Here is a 13,734-nt window from a genome sequence, read left to right as displayed (position 1 = left end):
ACACTACATCCCTTACACAAATTGCACACATAAAACATCCCCAACTCACGGATGGGCCATGTAGGTGGATTTATGGGTGGGCATTGTAGGCGTATGCCCCCTGGGGGCCCAGACCTTGAGCTGTGTAAGGGGCCCTAAAAAATGGAGCTGCTTCCTGTTCGTTAATTGTTGTGAGCACTGTTAAAAACAGTCTCTAGAGAGCCTCTTCTACACCAGACCTGTGGAGCCAGACTGAGCCCATCATCAGCCTCTTGTCCTCATCTGGTGGTAAGTAGGCAATCCAATATATTATTAGTGGCACTAATCTCTAATTTACCTCACATTAAATGGATACTATAGTCACCAGAAGCACTACAGCATAATGTAGTGGTTCTGGTGTCTATAGCCTGTGCCTGTAGGCTTTCTAATGTAAACACACTGTCTTTTCAGATAAGACACTTTGTGAAGACTGGCGTTGGCCCATATGGCAGAGCATATGGGCGGGGCATTGTGATGTCACATGGTGGGCTGGACATATGGGGGGCGGCAAAATTTTTTTGCCTAGGGCGGCAAAAATCCTTGCACCGGCCCTGCACTGGGATAAGGGTGCTGTACTCCTCAGGACTCAGTGAGGTGGACATGATTGAAAGGAAAATTTGTAAGATTGACAGAAAGTAGGATCCTAATGCATTAAAGTGGTTTTGAGAAATCTGTTAGACAGATCTAGGAAAGTGAGGCCAAAGTAGAGGAAAGTTATATATAACAGGTATGACTGGATGAGAATCTGGTAAGTCTCCAGGACTAAATTAAAGCAGTTTGTTATTTTTTTGGAAGAAATTACAATGTACCTACCTGCTTTAGTTTTTGACTCGTTTCCAGGATATTTCTTTCCACTTGGTCAGCATTTTTTTGCATGCGAGCAATCAACAGAGATAGTTCATTTGCAGTCGCCCTGTGGAAATCCATGGCAGAAGTTACAACAGTTCTATCCAAAAAGTATCCTATACCTTTATTTTAGAATGGTTCCTTTAAGTAACTTTCAAACAATTTATGTGGTTCAACATTGAAGAAGCTGCTGCCGTTAAAAAAAAACCATTTAGCCAGATTCTGATGTCAAAAAGAACTGTCCAATATTGGATATGGAGAGGGTGTTGCATTTTAGCATTTTAATGTTTTCTTATCCTCTACATTTAATAAGTATGTGTTTCTGAGGTCTGAAAACTAAAATTAAGTGTAGAAATCATCATCACTATATTTACTTCTGTTCAGGAAGTGATTGGCTGCATCTTGGATCCCCGTCACTCCTTTATATAAGCCTTAAAGGAACACTGTAGGAACTTTAAGAATTTCATCTTATTGAAGTTGTTATAGTGTCTGCAGTCCTGCCCCTCCCTGTTCTACCCACCAAAACCTTTCTATTTAAATAAATAGAAGGCTTGGACGTGCAGCTTCAAGACACACCTTCAAGCCCTCTGAGAACGGGGAATCTTACTTCCCAAGTTCCCAGTTCTCATACCATACCATAACATACAGTGATGTCATGCCCGCATGCGCAGTGCTGTCATGATTGGCCATAGAGCTGCGCATGTGCCTTTCTTCTCTAATGCTCCTTTCTATGAAGAGCACTGGGTTGGTCCACTATACTGGGGGCATGCCTCCAGGTGACGCAACCCGAGGAGGAGGTCACGGGAGTGCCAAGGGAGGAGCAAGGGGGACACACCTAATTGATAAGGGGCTTTAGGGCTGAAGGGCTGTAGCGTTAGGAATACAGATATGTATTCCTAATGCTACAATGTACCTCCAGTTGTAAATGAATATAGTATGTGGAGGTAGAGTAGCAGAGACAATGTTTCGGTTTCTTATTCCAATGCATAGTGTGCTCTGGCCGTGCCAGGACTGAACTAAACTGAGGTGTCAATTGCTAAATCTTTAATATACATTTAAAAGGAAATGCAGTATCACGTGGAGAAAAAAAAAGATAAACCCCAAGTTATAGTTTATTTTCTTTGTTTTATTCAATGGTGTAGCTTTCAATAAAATGATGGCATCACCCTTTAAACTGCTCCACTAAGAACTGGAAACCAATATGTCTGGATATTCAGATTGCAGGTCCATACAGAAGACTTAATGAAAATATCAATAATGTTCGCCTCCTCTGAGCACCATACTAGCTTAGTACAAAACATTTGTCTCCCCATAATTCACCTACTGTTAAGAATGTGTATTTCTTAATGTTACAGAATGTGAAGTCTATATTCTCCATAACTATATATGACATTTTGAATTCTCCTCATCCATACCTCTACCATACAAGTGCAGAATATCTTCTGATTTTGAAAAATAAAAACGAAAAAAATAAAAAATCTTAAACTCAGCATTTCAGGATATTTTTGGCCTCATTCTCAAAATTCAGCTGACATGTCAAGGCGTACCTTCTCAGCCAGGTGTTCCATCTGTGTCTGGGGGGTATATACAGATGGGATGTAATATCCTTCCTCTATATCTATCTATCTTCTATCTGTCTACTGATCTATAACCTATCTATCTATCTATCTATCTATCTGTCTACTGATCTGTAACCTATCTATCTATCTATCTTCTATCTGTCTACTGATCTGTAACCTATCTATTTCTATCTATCTATCTTCTATCTATCTACTGATCTATAACCTATCTATCTATCTGTCTACTGACCTGTAACCTATCTATTTCTATCTACCGTATCTATCTATCTATCTATCTATCTACTGATCTATAACCTATCTATCTATCTATATATCTATCTATCTATCTTCTATCTGTCTACTGATCTGTAACCTATCTATCTATTTCTATCCATCTATCTAGTTATCTATCTATCTATCTATATATCTATTTATCTATCTATCTTCTATCGGTCTACTGATCTATCACCTATCTATCTATAACCTATCTGTCTATCTATCTACTGATCTATAACCTATCTAACTATCTTCTATCTATCTGTCTACTGATCTGTAACCTATATATCTATCTATCTATCTATCTTATATCTGTCAACTGATCTATAACCTATCTATCTATCTATATATATATATATATCTATCTATCTTCTATCTGTCTACTGATCTGTAACCTTTCTATCTATTTCTATCTATCTATCTATCTATCTTCTATCTGTCTACTGATCTATAACCTATCTATCTAGTTATCTATCTATCTATAACCTATCTACCTATCTTCTATCTATCTGTCTACTGATCTGTAACCTATCTATCTATCTGTCTACTGATCTGTAACCTATCTATTTCTATCTATCTATCTAGTTATCTATCTATCGATCTATCTATCTCTCTGTCTGTCTCTTTTGCAGCCTCACTATTTTATCATTCTTTCTGTGTTTCCATCATTCAAATGTTAATATTAATGGTGAACTGTCACTTCTTTGGAATATACATGATTGAATAAAAATAAAAACAATCACATAGAACTCGTGTTAGCCTTTTTTAATGAGATGTGCAATTTTCGTTTTAAATGGTATCCATATCCAAACACCGTTATAATACAGTTCAGACAGGGCAAGGCAATCATTGCAAATGGCAAAGGACAAACAGAGACATTGAGAGAAACTCTTCTCTGTGTATTTTGCTTAGGCCGACTGCCAGATGCAAAAGACAGAGCTTATAAAAAATTATTGACAGGAAGCTAAGATGGAGGCGCCCAGCTACAACATAAAGAGATGTGGATTTCTACACTTGATTTTATTTTTCATTCCTCACAAATAGATATAAGGATACGTGAACTTAGTATATTAATATTCTTGGTAAGCAACAGTTTTCTTTTCAAAGGGGCAATCTAAGCAGTACTTCTTTCTCTTAAATATACCATTAAAAAACACAAAACAGACTTAAAAATTAAAAATTTTGGCATCATGCAAATAAATCTGTATGACTTTGTTCATGAAGTCATATAGATTTACTTTAAATGTATTCTAAGTGAAGTCGTCTAGAGATTAGCATATCTAAGCTGAACCAACTTGTTATGAAAGCTACATTATAAGTAATTTTATACTTAAGTGACTGTAAAAAGATTCCACTAGCATTTAAACTTGAAGTTAAAAAGGACAAAAAAAAAAAAACAGTTTTGGTTGTATCACTTTAAACCCATTGAGCTATCAGATAAAATTCCACTGACTTAAATGAACAAGCGAGCCTAGCAGTTATTATAAAGAGAATAAAACATAATACTTGTAGAGACAACATTTAATACATAAAGCCAGTGATTATTTCCAACCCAGTTGGTCACATGGTGAAGATGGAGATTGAGTGCACTATCTGTTTTTTTCACTAAAGTAAGAATTCCGAGTACATTTTTTTTAATTTTTTTTATAATTCTTTATTTTTGTGTGCACATGTTTTACATAGCATCTTTCAATGCCCCAACAGCACTAATCAGGCAGTTAATTAGATATTTCCAAGTTACAAGGCATTTGAGTATTCAGCAAATTTTTTTTTTGTTAAGCACGGTAGATTACAAGCTATGTGAAGCTAGAGTTAGTTAACAGTAGGTACACTATGCAGATGGCATTCAGAGAGATATTGCCTCTGAGGTCTAACTGATAAGCCTAAACTTAGTGTGAAAAAAATAAAAATAAAATAAAGATAACACATGGAATTCCTACTTAGCATTGATCTGATAAGCAAAGTATAGCGCTGTCGAAAATCTAGACCTACACCGCAGAAAGACAATGCTATTTATGAGAGGCCCAGGCTCTGCTTGAGCGACCGCTCGTGCCTTCGGTTCCAGTTCCAGTTCTGGTCGGTAACGGGATGCCTGGCTGATGGTGTGTGCCTGGGGCTGCGGTTCGAGAAGTGTCCTCAGAGGGCTCAAGACCCAGGAAGGCTGTCGCAGAGACCAGGTCCAGATCCTGGGTACACGAGTCAGGTAGGCTGTGAGTTTGCCGTGGTGTGTGGCAAGGCTCTGCTGCTGTGTTCCCTTGTAGTGAGGAGACAGGACTCAGGTTCTCTTGTTGCACGCCGGCGATGTGTGCACTTGCGCCTGGTGTGGGCCTTTGTGTCACCATGTTGCAGGCCTTGTACGCAGGTGGCGGGCGAGAGCATCCTGTCGTGCCGCCTCAGCTCCCTCCAGTGGGGGCCGGGATGACCCCCCGGCCCAAAGGGGGGGGGGATTGGGGCCCATGAGTCGCGCTGCAGGGTTGTGGCATGGCGGCCAGGCTTTTGAGTAGGTCAGCGGCCGTCTGCCCCGCGTCTTCCCCAGGTAGGCCGCAGGCTCCGAAGTCTCGTACCTCTAGGGCCCCGAAACTCCCGATATCGGAGTCTGCGGTGGTGCCAGCCCTTTCCTGCACGCTTCTGTGGACTCTTCCTCACAGTTTTCGGCTGCATGCCCATGCTTTTTATAGGTTGGAGGTAAAATTAGTTGAAGCCTCAGGGCCATGCGACCGGTCAGCATGGCGGTCAGGCCCCGCCCCCCAGAGTACATTTTAAATTTAAAGGGTCACTCCAGATTCCTAAGCAACTTTAGCTTGCTGAAAAGCTTTATATGTGAAGAGTGTGTCCTCTTTTTTCATTTTGCAAAAAGTGCAGATTTCAATAGAAATGAATACTTTTATAAAGTAACGTGGTTGCACCCACTTGGCTTTCAAGCAGATAACAGATAATGTTACTTCCTGGTTTTATTAGCTCAATGCAGCTGAACTCAAGAGGCAGCAATTGCCCAGAGAACCTGACTTACAGAAACTTCTCATTGAGCTGCATTGGGAAGTCTGTGATTGGACAGCCACAGAAAGTCTCGGTGGGGTTAGAATAGGAGGGCTTGCAAAGGCAGCAGACAAGAGAACTGCAGGTTTTGCAGACTGATTTTAGATATAACACCAATGAAAAAGTACATCATTAAATGCATGCATGTTTTCATTTGGGGTATATCTACTAAACAGTAATATTTAAAAATGTTGTATTTGGACAGTGGGGGGTCCCTTTAAGATCTAAATAGCTGAACTGGAAAAAATATCTAAATCAACTATGCTTTCGGTTTGGCTACTCTGGCCTTTAATTTGAAATATATTTGAATTCTCACTTTAGTAAGTAACCCTGTATGATACATAGAAATCACCAACGTGATCATTTGCACAGTAACCAATCCTGCCCAACATACTGCATCCACCAACAAATGGGTTGGTTTATAACAACCGCACATTCGCACAAAGACAATGAAATTCCTCAGCCAGATATGAATTATTTATACTATAGTTACATCGTAGATTTCACTATATAAATAAGACTGTTGGCAGCCTAAGTTCTGTAAAGAAACCCCAGAGGCATGTAGTCTACGGAAGCCCCAGGAATGTAGTCTGTCAGAGGAGTCAAAGACAGGGTGGCAGCAATACTATCTATTCAGTGTTTCTCACCTTTTATTAACCCCTTAAGGACCAAACCTCTGGAATAAAAGGGAAAAGGGTTAAAACCTTTCAGCCACTTACCTTTCAGCACTGGGCTCCCTCTGTGCTCATGAACTCTCCACCCCCTGCCAACGTCAGATCCAAATGCACATGCGCGGCAAGAGCCGAGCGCGCATTCAAACCGCCCATAGGAAAGCATTATTCAATGCTTTCCTATGGACGTCCAGCGTCATCTCACTGTGATTTTCACACTGAGAATCGCGGAAGCGTCTCTAGTGGCTGTCAGTGAGACAGCCACTAGAGGTTGGAAACCCTCAGTGAAACATAGCAGTTTCTCTGAAACTGCTATGTTTTCAGCTGCAGGGTTAAAACTAGAGGGACCTGGCCCCCAGACCACTTCATTGAGCTGAAGTGGTCTGGGTGCCTATAGTGGTCCTTTAAACATTAACTCATTTGTGTCTTCTTTTCAGCTCTAAAAGTTTGTTTCAGATCTTTTTATAAAAAATAAGTTCACCAACATACAACGTTCATCCCTTTAGATTGTAAACTTGTTTGGGCAGGGACCCCTTCATCTTGTTTTTTGTTAGAATCAAAAGTCTGTCTTGTTTTCTATTGTAAAGTGCTGCGGAATATGTTTGGCACTATATAAATAATAATAGTTATAATAATTAGTATAAATGGATTGACTCAAAGTTAGAATTTAACCATCACCCATTGGCTTTCACTTAAAGAGACTCCTGAAGGCTCCCTGACCACTTCATCTCAGAGAAGTGGTCTGGGTGCAATGTCACTGTAGTTTTAAACCTGCAACTATCAATATTTTCATTTAGCAGTAACGACAGTGTTTACATTGTAGGATGAACATTCCTATTGTGGCACTCTCACTTAGAACCACTAGAGGCGTTTCCACCCCAAAAAAGTTTAACTTGGCTATTCATACAGATGGTCTCATAGACCATCTCATTTTGCTGCACATGCGCACTAACCTCCTAATGATTCCCTATGGGGAGAAATTAGATTGGCTGAGATCATCTACACCACCAAAGAGGCAGAACAGGAGGACCGAGACCAGTGTAAATCTCACCTTTCAAACCCTCACAAGGCCGTGGGGGAACTAAAATAGGTAGATAGGTAGTAAAAAAATGTTTTTGCATTCCTAATGCTATAGTGTTCCTTTAATGTCTAACGTATTTGGTCATTATTCAACTATATTCTTAGAAACAGGAATGGAGGTACCCCAGTCTTTTTAAAATGAGCGTCATTTAAATTCCTCAGTACCAAAATAAAAGCAAGCCCAAGTTTCAGAGGGCAGTATGAGTCATACAAAGCAGGGGTGTGTGATAACAGACAGGGCTGGGTCACTGACTGACACAATGGAACGTTCCTATTTAGAGATTTGTAAAACTGGTTCAAGCCCCTGAAATTCAGGCCTGAATGATGGAACCAAACCACACCTTGCCCTGTTTTACATAGTAGTAATACCATCAGCAGTGACATGATTACATACACCAATAACACCCTCGGTCCTTTTATACGAGAGCTCAGGTAAAAATATAACTCACCTAGGTAGATACTGGAAGGGCTACGTGATCTAATCAAAAATTAAAGATCCCAGCTATTAGTCACTGGAATATTGTTTAGAAGTTGGTAGCGTTTTTATGATAGTCACAAAGTTATTCATTCATCTAAATTTGATACCTTTTTTTTGTGTGTGGGGTTGGTTCCTGGCTGTCAATAAGCCAACTGGCTAGCAGTCATGGCTAGCAATATCAGTTTTCTGCCATTTTTTTCCCAGATGTCTCAGGCGTCTCAATCGTGTCGATTTCAACGGGACAGGTCCAATTATCGGCTCCTGTCCCTCTGCCCCAGCTTAGTTCCCTGGTGTTCTACGTTTGGGGACACCAGGGAACTATCCTAATAAGAATAGCGCGGGCTATTAGACTTGTTCAGGGCTCTAAGACCCTACAAGTGCTCCCTGATGGGTCTGCCTTCAGTCGGCTGGCCTTAAAAGAGCAGGCAGTGCTTTTACTCCAGGCTGAGCTTCCAGGAAAGGGGGGCATGCTCATTTTCTGGGCAGGATCACCCTATTTAGGGCAGAGCCTGTGATGCATCACACCTTTCCCCTCTACCCCTTTCCCATCGGCATCCCGATTCTCTGGACGCCAGAGTAGGGATTTATCTGGCAGGGTGAGTTACACACACAGTGTCAAAGATTCTGCTGCCCGTGTCTCAGGCAATTTAACTGTCCAACTCCCTGAAATGTATTTTTCCAACAATTTAATTACATGTATTAAAACATATATATGAATTTTTGAAGTTGTGCTTTAAAGTTCACAACAATTCTGTGATCAGTTAACAAACCCTGCAGTATATCTTTCTGATCGTTTGCCTTTCAGCTTTCCCAGGTTCTTCAACATGCCTACATTTATATTTCTTTATTTTTTTTATGTACTATTTAGACTCAGATATTGTAATTCGGTGATTAGGGAATCAGCAACCATTTACAATGTTAATTTTTCCTATATTTAACTATTATGAAACAAAAATGAACACATAGATGTAAGTGTCGCTATTTGGAGGGACAGTCCCTATTTTGGGCCCCAATCCTTCTGTCCCTCTCTTCTATCCTAATATCCCTCTTTTCTAGAAGCTCCATATTGTTGATGTGCCTGAGTGTAAAACAGAGATCCACAGCAATAATACACATAGTAATATATCTCTAAACTACAAGAAATGTGTGTAGAAATCAATCAGTGAACAAGATACTGAACATTGTTCTTCTAAATTATATTTTAATTGCATAAATTCTTATTAGTAAGTCATGTAAAATGTTTCAGATCATCCCTGCCCCTAGACATACCCCGCACTTACACCCCTAAAATTAAAGTGTCGTCTTTGTCCATTTGAAATGTTTATGGTATGAATGCATGGCCTTCAGAACAGTCCATGTAATTATGGGGGAGTGTAGCTTGGACCATTTTAAACTGCTCACTCACTGTACCTCCATAGTTTATATCTGTCGCGTTTAAACTCTAATCACCACATCCCTGTACACGAGGAGTGAATATGGCAGGCCCTATCACCCATTAAACAACCTACACGACGATATGGCGGGCCCTATCAGCCATTAAACAATCTATTGAGATGGAGGCCAGATTGTAGGTTCACAAATTAATTTCTATTTATGTTTACAGGTACAGGATTAAGACTTTGCCTCCCCAAATAAAAAAAAAATAAAATAAAAAAAACCAATAATGGAAAAAAGCACAACTAAAATAAACTAATGGAGTCAGTTCACAAAGCACTGATTTGTGCCAGAATTCTGAGAAAGGGTTAGTTCAGAATTCTAAGATGAACCGAGTCACGACAAAGTTAAAATCTGCTTCTAAATTCAGCAGCAAGATCTCTTGGCAGCTAAAAAAAAGGCATGTCCACTTTCAACTCAATAACACATTCCTTTAACACATTCCTATTAATTTCAGATACATTTTAACTTTTGAGGTCTGCCAATGTTTCCTTACATTTTGACTACATGCAGAATACAATATGTAAGTGAAGAAGACTTTTGTGTGCCAGTAAGTCTATTTACAGTCCACTCGTCATGCCAAACAAGACTTGGTGTCAATTTAATGAGCAATACAGTTGAATCTATACACTGTCCTTGCCAAGTTCCTATTAAATATATAGATAGAAATGTTTTATTATATGCATTTTACAACACTTATGCTTTTATTGCTATGCCATTGGCATAGTTATAAAGGCTACAAATACGTAGAACACAAACAAGCCCCCTCAGTAACTTTTCACCATACCCAACTCAATGAGTGTTCCACTAGAAAGTCATGTGCAGGAGGAAACAGATCTTTAGTTAAAGGGACACTATAGTCACCAAAACAACTTTAGCTTAATGAAGCAATTTTAGCGTATAGATCATGCCCCTGCAGTCTCACTGCTCAATTCATTGCCATTTAGGAGTTAAATAACTTTATTTATGCAGTCCTGGTCACACTTCCCTGCATGTGACTTACACAGCCTTCCTAAATACTTCCTGTAGAGAGTCATCTAATGTTTATACTTCCATTATTGTAAATTCTGCTTCATTTAGAATTTCTTATCTCCTTTTCTGCTAATCGCTTGCTAGATCCTGTAGGAGCCCCCTGTTTGAAATTAAAGTTCAATTTGCAAAGCAGAAGAGAAACACTTCTAAAGTAAGTAACGTCTGATTGAAAATAACATCACCAGGGCAGGTGTGGCTAAGGCTGCAAGGACAGAAACAAAAGTGATAGAGAATTGATAGGACAGAGAATTGAGCAGTGAGACTGCAGGGTCATGATCTATACATCAAAGCTGCTACATTAAGCTAAAGTTGTTTTGATGACTATATTGTTCCTATAAGTGCATCATTTATCCTAGACATTAGCTGGCGCTGTACACCATAAAGAAAACTTGTTACGCACACAGAATTCTTGGAATCTATATTTATAGTCATGTTAAATGACCCTGTATCAATATACCTGCTAGCTGTTTGGCTAGCACAATCTTTATATGAAATTATGAACACAGGGAAGTTTTACTCTACATTTCATTCTAAATTATTGTAAATTTTTACAATAAAAATAATTATTCAAAAGTTGTGTCTGCTTTTGTGGTTATATAGGTATGAGACTTTCTATAATACATCCAGGAGTAAAACAAAAATGTCTGTCCCGTCACCTAGGTGCAAGTCTTTTCAGTCCCGTATATAGATGCAACTAAATTGCTGTTTCCTTACCAAATCTCTTTTCTGTCCGTCTATAAGTCTGATCCTTTTATAAGACCTACTCGTTTCACAATAAAGGGTATAATAAATCTCGATTTAATATCGTTGGATAAGATTTCCAAATGATTTCATATTTTTTGGGTAAACTTTTAAAATTTTAATATGATGAAAAATATTTTAATTTTGTAATATTTTGATTTTTATATATATATATATATATAAATACATTTTTTTATATGTTATATTTTTTGTTATTTTAATATTTTTTTCAAAAATCATTAAAAGTTTAGCAAAAAATATTGGAAATTGGAAAGCTTATCTAACAATATTAAATCGAGGCCGTAGTCCTCAAAAATCAAGGAAACAATCGTCACTAGTAATGATGTTAAACCATAACTCGGCAGATGTTGGTGAAACCCACATTCTAAAGGAGAGATTTCTTACAAATGTGTATATTTGATGTCAGATGTAATTTGTGTATGCGCACCTGTATATATGTGTACGAGGACCTGTATATAACGTGTGTATGTGAGCTTGTGCATAATGTATATAGAAATGGTTGGTGGGTATGTAAATTTGGCTGTGATGGTGGATATATACAGGCTGTTGGATGTGAGGAGCTCCACAACTGTGAGGATTGGTCAGGGGTATGTGAACAGGGAAATGGTTGATGGATAAGATGTGACAGGGTGGGGGTTAGTATGGGTAGCAGAATGGGCAAGTGTGGGTGGGTTTGGCTATAGGTAGGCATGTGATTGTATGGAGGTATGTGACTGAATGACAATATGTGACAGTTACAATACAGGGCAATTTAACTAAATGAGGGCTGATGAAAGAGACAGAGTGGGTTGACGTTACACCCATTTATGTTGTTGACAAGCTAGTTAGGTGGGCTACTACATATAAAGAATCCACAGGAGCTGCAGGCGGTGTAAATCCACCTTCAATCATATGTAAGTGGTCTGGGTGCACTTCACACTATGCACCTCCTCAGCTCACCCATAAGTATGTCACTAAAACTAAAAACTAAAAAACATGCAAGTAAATGCCGAAGTGAGTGCTGCTCTCCTGTAACACAGTATGTCTTTTGATCCAAGCTAGCTCTGACCTGAAACCTTTATAGACAAACACCCATTTATATTAACCTCTGTGTTTCACCATCACATCTGAGGAATCTGTGTTATATTAACACACCCTCGTAAAATAGGTTAATGCAATCCAGCTAAAACCCACCCTTTTTTATTGAGATTCAGTCCCAATCCCTGAGACAAGCATTTTGGCACAGTTATGCATTTCAGGACTCTGGCTACAAACTAAGCAAGGGATCTAATAATGAGAATACAGCATTGGTGGGAGGGGGTTGCAGATATTACACAAGACGCAGCAGTATTTGTTGCAACCTCAAACGGATATAAAAATGTTTGAATATTTGATTTCCAAGTATGGTTTACATGCTTTGCATACCACCCTATATTTCGTATGTGACACCTTTAGGGAACATCGCAATGGTGGGGCATCACTAAGTGACTTTGTGACATAAGCCTGTCATACTTAAAAAGACACTATAGGTACCAAAACAAATTTAGCTGTTAAATCACTTATACAACCCTAGTCACATCTCCCTGCATGTGACTTACACAGCCTTCCTAAACACTTTCTGTAAAGTCATCTAATGTTCAAAATTCTTTTGTTGCACATTCTGTTTAATTTATAACTTCTTATCTCCTGCTCTGTTAATTGCTTGCTAGACCTTGCAGGAGCCTCCATTGTGTAATTAAAGTTCAATTTACAAAGCAGGATGTAGAAACTTCTAAAGCAACTGTTTTTGTAGTTCTCCATCATCTGGGGATCTACCTTTTGGGCACCCCTGATCTATACACTAATACTGCTTCATTAAGCTAAAGTTGTTTTGGTGCCTATAGTGTCCCTTTAAACAGATTTAGCGTAGTTTAACCACATGTGCATTCTATTTCTATGTACTAACTATTTAGATCTGGAATTTGGAATTTCCCCAGCTCCCTGTTTTGAAATTCAAGGTAAAAACAGCCAAACTGGAAAAATGCTCTAAGCCAGTTATGCTTCCAGCTCGACTACTTTGGCCTAAAATTGGAAAATCACTTTGAGTTCACTTTAGTTCTAACTTTATTTAATAATCCTGTATGTGTTTTACTGCTGTGCAATGTTCATGCCACATATTACGAATGTTTATTCACTAAACTGGGGACTGGAAAAACTGGAAACTAAACTTTTCATATCTTAGGCACAAAAAGAATACGTGGAAAACAGTCTAATGCTATGGAGCTCTGTGTTTTATTTATTCCCAAGTATCCCTATTTTGGCCCAAATCCATCTTTCCCTCTTTTCTATCTTAATATGTATTTTCTAGGAGCTCCATATTGTATGTGTGTCTGGGTGTATAACAGAGCTCCACAGCAATAATACTCACAGTAATGTTTAGAAATAAGATACATTGTTCTTGTTCTAAGTTACAATTTAGTTGCATAAATTGTAATTAGTAAGTCACCTCAAATAGCTCCATCCCTGGCCCCACCCCACTCACACCCCTAAAATTGATGGGCTCTTCTTTGTCCATTTAAAATGT

General features: G+C 38.8%; 1 protein-coding gene across 1 annotated transcript in view; it reads right to left on the bottom strand.

The window, feature by feature from the left end:
- Positions 1-13,734, bottom strand: part of EVPL (envoplakin) — a 73,132-nt gene that overhangs the window by 38,451 nt on the left and 20,947 nt on the right. Inside the window, exon 4 of the mRNA XM_063459023.1 lies at positions 832-931. Coding sequence (XP_063315093.1) covers positions 832-931 — 100 coding nt within the window. The remainder of the gene's footprint in view (positions 1-831; positions 932-13,734) is intronic.

The sequence above is a fragment of the Pelobates fuscus genome, chromosome 6 (assembly GCF_036172605.1).
Source record: "Pelobates fuscus isolate aPelFus1 chromosome 6, aPelFus1.pri, whole genome shotgun sequence".
NCBI classification, from domain to species: Eukaryota; Metazoa; Chordata; class Amphibia; order Anura; family Pelobatidae; genus Pelobates; species Pelobates fuscus.
This window is presented reverse-complemented; position numbering and strand designations above follow the sequence as displayed.